At 37.3% G+C, this 12296-nt stretch overlaps 2 protein-coding genes across 2 annotated transcripts; both read right to left on the bottom strand.

Annotated features, from left to right (window-relative positions):
- Window positions 1–5683: 5683 nt before the first annotated feature.
- LOC106456450 (signal-regulatory protein beta-2-like) lies at window positions 5684–6777 on the bottom strand. The gene is made up of 3 exons (XM_013914910.1): window positions 6735–6777; window positions 6296–6625; window positions 5684–6051 (listed from the first exon to the last, which is right to left on the bottom strand). The coding sequence occupies exons 1-3, from the start codon at window positions 6775–6777 to the stop codon at window positions 5684–5686; spliced, it is 741 nt and encodes a 246-aa protein (XP_013770364.1).
- Window positions 6778–10222: 3445 nt separating this feature from the next.
- Window positions 10223–11846, bottom strand: LOC102200619 (immunoglobulin superfamily member 2-like). Its single transcript, XM_013914909.1, has 6 exons — window positions 11791–11846; window positions 11374–11703; window positions 10781–11128; window positions 10562–10669; window positions 10426–10469; window positions 10223–10348 (listed from the first exon to the last, which is right to left on the bottom strand). Exons 1-6 carry the CDS (start codon window positions 11831–11833, stop codon window positions 10223–10225), a joined length of 999 nt encoding a protein of 332 aa, XP_013770363.1. The 5' UTR covers window positions 11834–11846.
- Window positions 11847–12296: the final 450 nt, after the last annotated feature.

Raw genomic sequence — 12296 nt, 5'->3', positions numbered from 1 at the left:
TATAAAAGGTTGCACAAAATCACATCATTATTGGTTCAGTTTCAGTCAAAGCTAGAAATCTGAATGTTGTATATCACAGTCCTGCTCACAGCCTACATTCTTAGTCTGCCTCATCACTACTTAGAGAGAGAGAGAGATGAATACAAGCTGGAGTTTTGCTATGCAGTAAACTCGTATCCACTGCCACTTTGCTGTGCCCAGCTTCTAATTATTCTAAGATAAATGTAACGAACAACACTTGATATCTTTGTTTAATCTCCCCCCAAAAAAGATTCTTTACATAATCTTTTGCAGCGAAATGCAGAAACAAATTCACAGCAGTCGTCACTGACAAACAAATGATGCATGGAAACTTTGCAGCATGCATTTCCGTGGTTGGGCTTTCAAAAAAGGTGTGAGTACAAAGGGGCTTTTCTTCCTGTCTCGCTCTCGACCATCTCAGGAAGCTGGTCTTGAAGCACTGTTTTATCAGTTTTTAAAAAAGCATGTAGAATGACGTTATATAACCGTTACAAGTATTATCCATACCAAAACAGCACAGAAAAGTAGTTAAAGGATAAACAAAAAGTGCACATGATCACCTTCTCAGCTACACTGACCACTTTTATCACACTTATTTGTGGTTCTTCATAGCTGTTGATGGAAGAGAGGAGGTGTCAATCACTCCCCCTACCCCAACTGGGCGTCTTTGTCAATGTCTTAAAATGTTTGCTTCATTGCTGACTGTAGGTATGAAGCTTTGGTATAGTGTGTTGTCACACACCTCACTTAGCACCGAGGTGGGCATGTGGCTTGTCCAAACTAATGATGAACAAATCAATAAGTATACATTTAAAAAATCTGTTGTTTAGCTAAAACGAATCTCCTGAAGCCTTCCTGTAGCTCCTCTCTCACTTCATATCCTGTTTAAGCTCACAGTGAGGCCTGTTCTGAAGAAACGCCTTCAGTGGTCGGTCAAAGGGCGGAGAAATGGCGTACTGCAGCATTTGTCTGTAACAGTAGCTTTTGCATGTGCCTCTGCTTGTTATTCTCATGAAAGAAATGTAGAGAACTTTTGGAAAGTGCGATGAACCCTAAAACAAATAAATATTTCAAAACATTTTTGACAAAGAGATTAATTGTTTTAATAACATAAAATGCCATGTGTCCACTTACAGCTGTGGAAAGCTGTGGTGGATATATATGCAATGCTTCACCCAACCCAACTCTTAAATCAAATAAATTACTATCCATCATGGATCATTTAACCACCCTCTGAACCACTTACTGGACAGGCATTAATTTCTCAAATAGACTGATTCAGTTCTGCACCCCAAGGACAGAAACAGGGCAACTTACTTAAGCACAAGTACCAGCGTACAGAGTCAACAAAGTCATTGCAGTCACATTTTAAATGCTCTGCACTCGCTTCAGAACACCATTCTTACGCAAAGAACATAAACCTGGAGGTGATAAGAAATTTTTGACTGAAGTGGGGATGCATGTTTGAATAAGTCTATAAATGCAAAGAGCTGAGACTTGGATAAAAGACTACAGATTCAGTCAGACTAGGCTGTGTCCAGCCTGTTTTCCCATTTTTCTGCAAACAGGAAAAGTAACAAGTGCAAAATATAATTTAAAAAGTAGCAATTAAAGTATTAAATTATTAAATCTCTTACATGTCCATTTTCTAATCTGTTTTTTTTTTTTCTTTCATTGTTGCCTTTTGTTTTTTGTACACACACTACTTGCACCTGAAACCCACAGAGATAACTATAGACAGACTTGATGCATGACAACTTAGTCATTGCTGTGGTTGAGCTTTCAAACAGAGGAGTGAATACAAAGGGGTTTTCTCTCTGTTTTAATCTCAAGCAGTTGGTCTTGCACCAGTGTCTTATCTATTTTAGGAAACTGAAATAACACTATATTATTACCACGAATCATATTTAAATTAGAACAGTCTAGAGAAGCTGTTGAAGGACATCTGAGAAAAGGACACACACTCAGACCTGTTCAGTCATGCTGGGACTAGTTTTACTTTACTGTGATTTGGGGTTTTTTCCTATGTAGTTGCGAAGAAATGAGAGGAGGTGCTGATAATTCACTCACTCTTTTTTCTTTCTTGTTTTAATAATAGCAACATTTCACAGCATTGTGCAGGAGGTTTGACATCCTCAAAGAAATAAATTCCAGTGTGCATCATTTACAGTTGTGGACTTTCACCCTGTCAAAATTAAAATGATCTACAATGTGCAACATTACTACAGCATGAACAAAAAAACGGAACTATACACTACAACATTGCAAAACTATGCTGTTTACTTAGTGTTTTAACCTTAAGAGAGCAGCATTTGTCTCTTTATAAAGGTTTAAAAAAGCCCACTCAAGTGTCTTGTAGCTCTTCACTTGCTTTATATTTGATGAGCGCTCATAGTGTGGTCTGTTCTGAGTCAACAGCTTCTGTGGTCAGCCATAGAATGGAGAAATGGTACCTAACCTAACCTTGGTCTGAAAGTGAAGATGTTATGTGCTGCTTTGCTCGTTGCTCTTGACATGCAGAACAGCATTCACTGAAACCACAAGTGAAAAGCTGAAAAGAACATATTCAGACTCCTAAACACACGTTTAGTCCTTAACATTAATAATAGTTAGTAGCTGAGATGTCTGTCTTGCTCTGGAGTTTTGTGCTGCTCCTGCTAAAATAACCTTTTTGAGTGTAAACCTTTAGCCATTACTTTGCGTTTGTCATTGGCACATAAAAAGATAAAAAAGAACATTTTTTTAAACAAAAACCTTTGCAGTTCATCCTGTTTTCTCTATATTTATACCAGTTGCTAAAATGACAAAGCTCTGCCTCAGTGACTCAATACTTCCTTCCTAACAAGGCCTCACTCCTGCCCTCACAGAGATCTGGGTCAGAGTTCATGTTCACTTTGCTGTCTATGTGGAAAGGTCAGGTGTTCAAATCCTTTCATTACCCAGGCTATTTTTTCTCATTCATTATATTAATTAGGTTTACATTTGTACTTTGACTTGAATTAAACCTGATTAACGATTAGCAGAATCACATACAAATGAACGCTGATGTAAGACTCTTTATCACTTTATTATTATTGGTTTACTACTTTTTAAGTCCTTTTATCCCTCTTTTGAATGGAGATGAGTCAACCAGGGGATCTTAATCTCTCTGACATGGAAGAAGACATGTATCAAGCTTAACAGTGAAGAGTAAAATGTCGCCATTTCTAGATGACTTTTAGTAAGATCGCACTGCCTAGAACATAGCTCTCTCTCTTATGTTTTTGTTTTTTTAGTGAACATAAGTGCCTCCAATCATGTTGGACATGTCAACTCTGGACCAAGCCAGCAATTTGGTAAATATGGCTATTGGGTATTAGGATATTTCCTGAAAGCGAAGCAAAGCAAATGTTTCTGACTCCTGCATTATTCCCAGTTAAATACAATCTGAAATGCCTGTGATTTCAGACTGTGAACTACGTAGGAGTGGATTTAATTTGGGACGGGTGTAGCTCGGGAGGTAGAGCAGGTCATCTACTAATCAGAAGGTTTGTGGTTTGTGTCAAATATCCTTGGACAAGATGCTAACCCCTCGTTGCAGCCAATGCATATGTCATGTGTGTGAATGTTAGACAGAAAGAACTTGTTTAGAAAAATCATAGAAAAAAAATATTTGGGTGAATGAGGGAAGTTGTATAAAAAGCTTTGAGTACTTAGAGTAGAAAAGTGGTTTATAAGAACCAATGCATTTACCATTGCTTCTGTTGTGGAAGTTTTCCATTTAAATAAAGCCTGCAGACGAGCGGTGAGCGGTAGCTAACATTCTTTAATCAAACACACAAAGTGCAGACAACCAAGCTTGTGGAGAGCCTACATGACCGCGGGGCAAACGGTCAGCAGAGTCTCCCAAAACAAAACAAAAGTTTCTTCCTGTGGAGCTGTCTGCTTCCTCCAACTTCCTTACTAGACCCCCACCATTTGTCTTAATGTATGAGTGTAAGACTTGTTAAAATCCAGTGGCACCAAGGCATTAGACAATAAAATAATGTGATTAATACATAAGTAAAAGAAACACTTCACAAGGACAGAAAGTCACCACCAGACCGTGTGGACGCTGTTAGATTGGACTTTCACAACTCTCAGTGTAGGCCACCTGTACTGCTTTCACTCAAGTTGGTGCAATGAAACAAACAGTAACTGAACTAAATGCATTTTACTTTGATTCACTGCACCAACATACATGTCATTACTTAGATGTGTTTATCAAATGTCCCCTTACAAACATACTATGCCACTTATATGGAACAAAAAAAGAAAGGATATTTCATTACAACAAGATGCATGAATGATGCAGAAAACGTCCTTTTAACTGCTCACTGTTGCACATTTCATTGTCTTTTGTACAGATGAAAATAGCTGTTTGCTTTGAATAATGTTAAATCTACAGACTTGTATGACATGTGAGTCACCTGGCTGAATCCATCCATATTGTTCAATAAATCTGAAGCTTCTTTAACGGCGGAACATAAGACAGGAAGTAAGAAAACATGACAGAGAAAAGCAACAATCAGACCACAAATGATCACACCACGATGGGAATGTTAATCTTTTCAGTTCTTAGGTGTATATCAACACATAATAAAAAATAAAATAAAAAATAAAACATCCCCAGCAGGTTTCATAATGATCTAAATGCAACTTCAGATGAACGACAAAACATGTTACATTGTATCATATTTATGTTACAAAAATTAAGCTAAAATGCAGAATAACAGACTTTGAATCCTTCCATAGGATATAGGAGGAAAAGTAGAAGCAGGTACTGAAGTTGATCTTTAGCAAGTTTGCTACCTCTATAAAACCAAAGACCATTGAATTTAAAGAGGGTATACTTTGTTACTATAGCTGTATGCAGAAGTAAACATTTTCATCATCAAGATGCATTTACTATAAAACACATTTAAACTCTAATATATATATAGAAAAACAGCAAAAACCCTACTATGTCTAAGCAAACATCAATTAGGTAATTTCATATCAAAGGATGGTAAATATGCCTAACCGAAGACAAAAGCCTCGGCAGCTGTGTAGATCTGCTCCTTCTTCATAGGTTTTGCATACTTTTTTGTGCATCCATCAGCTTTCATTGTGGTAAAAACAACAACAGAAAACATCCATGTGTCCTTATTCTGGGAAAACAGAGTAAATATAATGTATTAGAAATCTCAAAATATTAGAAAAAACAAAAAGCTCAAAAAGTTCCTTACCTCTTGTTTCTTCTGATCAGTAAAATATTTCCTCTGGATATCAGCTTGAATATAGAAGATACAGGTAACAATTAATATAAATGTAAGATTTGTGTGGTTCTTTTTCATAGAGAACAATGCAATTTGAATTACCTCTGCAGTGATCACTGTTTTTCTTGATCATCCAAATGAGAGCAACTATAACAATCAGACTTATAGCCAAGACAGTGCACAGTAGAAAAATTGTGCTGCTGGCCGTCTGTGACCACACTCTGGTTTCTGAAACAATATTAAAACTAAAAAATCAAGTTATGTTGGACAAAAACTAAATTGTGTTTAATATCACCTTCAGATTAGATTACTGTTAATGTAAAACCAAAGTGAGTCAATATTTAATATTCAAACTATTGACTTATGTTCTGGACTGGAGAATATTATCATTCATTAATGTGATCACAAGTACCTCGACTGTCCAGTTTTGTTCCATTTCCAAATAATATTTCTCCACATGTGGCCACAGCACAGTAGTAAGTCCCAGAATCAGAGGAGCTGATGTTCTTAGACAAGCGATAAACACAACTCTGCTCAGTCTCAGATCGTTTCTCACATTCATGATGTCTGTTTCCATCGGTGTATATGATGCTAGGATGAGATGTATTTGCTTCCCTGAACCAGAACACATTGTGACCTCCTGGACATGTCTTTCTGTTAGAGCTGGAGAGGACTGAACACTGAAGAGTCACAGAGTCTCCTGGATGGACTTTCTCCTTAACAAAAGTGTAGTTTGATGTTTTCTGGGTGTTTCCTGATTAATAAAAATGTGTTAACAAAGCACATTGTGAAGGATTCATGTACTGCATCTATAAAATGTGTCTTTAAAATGAATTAGGAGCAAATTAAATGTAAATTAAAATCCATTTGTATGAGTATATTCACTGTTTTCTGATCATGCTTTTGACAATTAATAAGCTGTTGTTATAAATTATACTGTACAATTTTACAGACTGAAGCATGTGGCAAAACTCCATGAAAGAAGCGCACATCATTACCTTTTACTAACAAATACGTCCCGGTCCATTCAGTATTCCTACGCCATTCTGTGAATCCACAGTGATAGATTCCCTCGTCCTCTTGATTTGTCTTCAAAATGGTCAGGTTGGTAAAGTGTTTATTGTGATTTACCTTCAATCTGGAGTTATTAAACTCAGGCGCAAACTCAGGTGTTGCAGATTCCCTCATTGTCCAAATTACTTTCAGGGTGTCCCCGGCACGCTGCTTGTACCAGTGGACTTCTTTACGAATGGTCTCAATCACAGGCAGTTGACATGGAATGGTTACAGTTTCCCCAAGTTGAACTGAAGTTACTGGAACAAGTGTATCTAATTTAATAGAAAACACACAGAAATCTAAAACATTAATTCACAATGACACAGGAAAACCACCAAGCAAACAGCATGTATTCAAAACCAAATCAGAAAAAGCACTTACATCCTTGATGGAGAAGAAGGAGCGTAACCCATAACACGATCATCTTGACATGTCTTTTGTTATGGACTTGTAGGTATTTCACTGTTTGTAGGAGGTACTTGGACCTTTTATGTCAAACTGTTACACCGATCTGATTGGCTGATTGGTTATCACAGAATATATAGATCAGAATCAGAGAATGAAGTGAACTTCCTGTCACTTTGTTTCATCCAGGTCTTTGAGGAGTAAAGCGTCTGTTGCTTAGCCATTTCGTCACTCATTTTAAGTATAATACAAGGCATTTTTAAAGTTTTTCCAGCAAGTTCTCCAATGATTAATTTGTCATTTGTTTCTACCTTCTGGCAATAATTCATTTCAGAATTTCTAAATAGACTTCTTGAGCTTCTTTCTACTTTAAAATGTTTAAAATGTTTATAAGGTAAGGTAGGTATGTAAGTGGATTCAAGTCCTATCTGGGGACATCTTAAAGCTTTGCTTTGACCCAGTACATGTTTTTATTTTCGCTTCCTGCCTGGTTAGGTTTAGGCAGTAAAACTAGGTTAGGTTCTGCATCTGAACAGACCATTTTACACCACTAAAATGTTTTAGAAAGCTGTTTCTTATGTTAGCTGAGTTATTGTGCACTACACTATCAAAAAGCAAATGCATTTATTTTTATAGCAGTTATAGGTCCCTTTATCTGGCAGCATGGTGATGTGGTAGTCAGTGCTTTTACCTCACAGCAAGAAGGTTCTAGGTTTGAATTGAGACCGAGGCCTTTCTATGTGGAGTTTGCATGTCCTCTCCGATTACACCTTACTTTCATTGTCTCAGTGGAAGAAAACAGATGGACATATCTTCCCCAGCAAACATTTTGTTCCATTTACAACAAAAAAATAAAGCAAAGTGTCAGATATCCAGTGATATGGCCCACAAATAACTACATTTACCAAATGTTAGGGAAACCTTTTTTAGGCGATTTAAAAAAATAGCTGATGGATCAGATTTTTTGTAGGTCAAGCTCTAATAATGTTATGCTTGCTCCATGCAAGGCTGTATACCTCCAAGTTTTACGTTATAAGTAGCAACTGCTAATATTGTGAGTGCCAAAACTGATTAAAGGAGCATTTCCAAAGGAAGTGACAGGTGACAATGTAGAGCAGCGACCATAAAAAATCTATAAAAATTGCATTTCAACATTTCAGGTGGCTGCAGCTGAAATATTTGTTGGTTACATGAAGGTAGTGGGTCTAATGTTAATCTCTTGCAAATTCAAGTAGGTGATTACAATGAGATTGAAGAATGCCATTGATTGATATGTGAGAGGGTGGTAAATGATATGTGAGAGGGCTACCTAGCTAATCGTAACTCGGATTGTCCCCTAGTATGTTTTCACAAAAAAAACCCAAAACAGCTGTGAAAAAGGTGTGATTTTGCACTCTCTTATTATCTTATATATATATTGGTCAACAAACTCAGTATTGGTTCCATTTCTGTTTGTCTTCTACATACTTCAAAAAATTCTAGGTCATTTTCCCTATAGACGATCCTGCAGTGCTGTATAATTGACAGCCAGGTGGAGGAATGCCGAACATTAGAGGAATATTTTGGGGTGTGCCTTGAAAGAAATCATCTAATTCTACACAGGGATAAAATCAAAGGATTAATGTTCAACTTGAAAGAGAAGAGTACTATTATAAAGCCCTTGTCATCCTGGAACAGGATGCTGATGTCAGGGAGGAGTCCTGACCTGAATGTCCACTTCAACAACAAACTGAGCTGGAAGACCAACGGAGAGGGTAAATTTAAAAAAAAAAAAGGCAATGAGTGGACTGCATTTTATGTAATTGTAGGATTTACTGTATCAAAAACCTAAAACTGGTCTGCCTGAAATACTTTGCGACATTTTTCATTTCTGTTGTTTTCTGCTTTTTGTTGCACTTGATCAAAATATTAAAATACTCGAAATCTTGTCATTTGATCTTTTTCCTTACAAAGGACAGTTACAAACTCTACATTATCAGAGACAACCCACCCAGTCTGCTTGTCAGTTATTTAAGCGGTAAGATACAGTTGCACCAGTAATGGTTGTGGTCACACTCTCTATCCTCTACGCTTACTTCAGAGCGCCACTCTCACTGTGTCACAAAACACACACCGATCTGGAGGTGTCACATAAACACACTGACCTGAAAGCTTCTTCCTCAACAGAGATATATGTGCCAAAGTGACAGAAAACCCAAAAAGCAAATAAAATGCTGCATCTCAAATTCAAGACTGAAATATTTGTACAGACAGTAGAAAGATTTAGGTAATAAAACAAAAATATTTAAAAATCAATCAAGCAAGGCTTTATTCGCCACGTGCGAATAAAGCCGACCACACACACACAACACAGACATCACATGGGGATATGGGGATACAGGTCGGAGATCGGTAGCGTTACAGAAAAAACCCCCACTGAAATATACACTACAATGGGAAAGTACAAGAGGAAAAAAGAGACTTCTACTCATGCTGGGCTCCTGGGAGGATAGCATGAGAACAGAAAACAAAAAAACTCCTCTGCACAAAAAAGTACATAAATGTCCACAGCACAACATTATGGAACATGTGACAAGCCACAGGGTCGGGTGGGGGGTGGTAAATGGCCTGTATTTATATAGCACTTTACTAGTCCCTACGGACCCCAAAGCACTTTACACATCCAGTCATTCACCCACTGGTGATAGCAAGCTACATTGTAGCCACAGCCACCCTGGGGCGCACTCTCAGAGGTGAGGCTGCCGGACACTGGCGCCACCGGGCCCTCTGAGGACTATGCTTAAAAGCTGGGTCCGTGCCAGGAAAGCAGAGTTTCAAAAGACTACCATCTAAATCTTAAAAAAAAAATCAAATTTCTGCACCCAATTTTTGCTTTTGAAAGTCATTAAAAATCCATGCTGCACAATCATTTCACCCTGGAAAAAGAACAATTCAAAGAAATAATTAAAGCCAGCACTCCTGGCTAAAAAAAAAATTCTTACATTTTTCAAAATCTGTTGAAAAATGTTGGAATATATTGTTAAAGAAAAGCATACCATTACAACTTTGCACTAGTTTCACTTTACCTGATGTTAATGACATAAATTCAAACATATCAGGTTTTCCAGTTGAACTCGCCTTTTCCAGTCACTTTTTAACAGAATGGGAAGACAGCAGGGGAATGATGCGAGCATCCATGTGGTATGCACTTTAACTACTTTGACTTTTCAGTCATGGTGTAATCAGCTTTAGTAATGTCTGTTTTGCACTGATTTCTTAAGTACTGGTTTCAATGTAGACTTAAATGAAATGAGAAAAAAGAAATAAAAACTCATCATAAGACTGCACTAGAAATGTTACAGTATGCATGCGGTCACATTTTTATAGATAGAGGTATAGAACAACAACACATTATAGCTCATTCGCTTTAAGCAAATATCCACAATGTTATATGACATAAAGGGATGATGGGGTGGTAAACAGATCTAATCCAGTCCAAAAGCCTTGACAGCCATGTAGATCTGCTGCCGCTTCACTGCATCCTGTCTTTTGTATTTGTCAGCCTTCATCATCGTAAACACAACAGCAGAAAACATCAATGTGTCCTTTTTCTGGGAAAATACAATACAAAAATATTATAAACATTAAAACTTGAAAATCTAACACACTCTACCATTAGGTACTTTACCTGTTGGCTTTTCAAATCACCAAAGTTTTTCTCCAGGACAGCAGCTTGAATATAGGACATATAAGTAATTAATGCAAATGTAAGATTCATAACATCTAGAACTCTGAATAACTCCAACTACCTTTGCAATAATTACTGTTGGTTTTCTTGATTGTGTAAGCGAGGACAGCAATAACAATCAGAACCAGTACAGGACACAGCAGAAAAATAACTGTAGTGGCACTCTGTGACCACACGCTGCACCCTGGGACAATATTAAAAATAAATATATGACAAAATTAAAGTTACACAATCACTTATTTTTCTGATTTTCTAAACAATAGACAGAAAGAGAAGCTGATAGAGAAACTGGTACCTTGAATGTCCAGTTTAGTTCCTTTTCCATACAATATCTCCCCACATGTGGCCACAGCACAGTAGTAAGTCCCAGCATCAGAGGAGCTGACGTTCTTAGAGAAGCGATACGCACAGCTCTTTTCAGTCTCTGATCTCTTCTCACATTCATGATGTCCGTTTCCATCAGTATAGATAATACTAGGATGAGATCTATGTGATCCTTCTTTGAACCAGAATACCTCAAGACCCCCTGGACATGTCTTATTAACTGAGCTGGAGAGAACTGAACATTGGAGAGTCACTGAGTCTCCTAGACGGATGGTCTTCTCCTGAACAACGGTATAGTTTGATATCCTCTGGGTGTTTCCTTTGGAATATGAAACCGCATTAACAAATGATACTACAAAGAAAATTTGTATATATATATTTCAAATATAACTTTAGCTGTAACATTCAGTCTGATGATTACAATGAATATATTTAGATGCATTTGGAGTTATACAGAAATTTGAGCAAAATAGATGATGTCTTGCTTAGAGATAACATTTCTTAACATTTATAAAATGCATTTATAACATCTTAAAATTGCATGAAAGGAAATCACATTATTACCTTTTACTAACAAATATGTCCCCGTCCATGTAGTATCTTGGAGCCACTCTGTGAACCCACAGTGATAGATTCCCTCATCCTCTTGATTTGTTCTCAAAATCGTCAGGTTGCTAACATTTTTATCATAATAAGCCTTCCATCTTGAGTTATCAAATTCAGGTGCAAACCTAGGTGTTGCAGATTCCTTTAGTGTCCATATTATTTTCAGAGTGTCTCCAAGACTCTGCTTATGCCAGTGGATGTCTCTGCGGCCAGTCTCAGTCTTGGGTAGAACACATGTGAAGGTTACAGGTCCCCCGAGGTGAGCTGTAGTTACTGGAACGAGTGCAGCTAAATAGAAAACGAAAATCTTAAAGTCAGACAAAGCAGTGCAGGAAACAGCTTACATGTGTGGAAAAAATTTGCATAAACACTTACATCCTCGATTAACAAAGAGCAGTGCAATCCATAATCTGATCATCTTGTAAAGGCCTTGTGTTATGGACTTAGGTGCTTGACTGACTGTGGGAGGCATTGACACATGGGGCCTTTATGTCACCCTTCAAATAGATCTGATTGGTTATCTCTGAATACAGATTCAGGAGCTCTCCCGCTTACATTGGTTGCATCCAGGTATTTGAAGAGCAAATTAAATGTTCCTCATTCCTCATTTAAATTATAATCTAATTCATTTTCTATTGAATGTTGTGTTTCATCATTGTTCAATTTCTGCTTGGTTAGCTTTAGCCAGTAAAACCAAGTTAGATGCTGGATTTAACCCTTTAAGACCTACCATAGAACCAAGTCCGCCAGAGCTTATATTATATTTTTACATGCTGTGGAGCCATTTTTGGGAGCATTTCAAGTTGCTATACATCAATACAACCATTATAGCCCAGATTTTAATAATATGTATTCATTAAGTGCATAGTAATTACATAAAT

The sequence above is a fragment of the Pundamilia nyererei genome, unplaced genomic scaffold (assembly GCF_000239375.1).
Source record: "Pundamilia nyererei isolate P.nyererei 1_Seehausen unplaced genomic scaffold, PunNye1.0 scaffold00237, whole genome shotgun sequence".
NCBI lineage: Eukaryota > Metazoa > Chordata > Actinopteri > Cichliformes > Cichlidae > Pundamilia > Pundamilia nyererei.
The sequence above is the reverse complement of the archived record's forward strand: the minus strand, read 5'-3'. Positions and strand labels throughout refer to the sequence as shown.

What these genes read in the sequence shown, in the direction of transcription:
- LOC102200619 (XM_013914909.1), bottom strand. Translation starts at nt 11,833, where the DNA reads ATGATCAGATTATGGATTGCACTGCTCTTTGTTAATCGAGGAT. An exon ending in GACATATTTGTTAGTAAAAG is followed by an intron (nt 11,129 to 11,373) that starts GTAATAATGTGA and finishes CATATTCCAAAG; the next exon opens with GAAACACCCAGAGGATATCA. An exon ending in AACTAAACTGGACATTCAAG is followed by an intron (nt 10,670 to 10,780) that starts GTACCAGTTTCT and finishes ATATTGTCCCAG; the next exon opens with GGTGCAGCGTGTGGTCACAG.
- LOC106456450 (XM_013914910.1), bottom strand. Translation starts at nt 6,777, where the DNA reads ATGATCGTGTTATGGGTTACGCTCCTTCTTCTCCATCAAGGAT. An exon ending in CCTTCTTCTCCATCAAGGAT is followed by an intron (nt 6,626 to 6,734) that starts GTAAGTGCTTTT and finishes CTATTAAATTAG; the next exon opens with ATACACTTGTTCCAGTAACT. An exon ending in GACGTATTTGTTAGTAAAAG is followed by an intron (nt 6,052 to 6,295) that starts GTAATGATGTGC and finishes TTTATTAATCAG; the next exon opens with GAAACACCCAGAAAACATCA.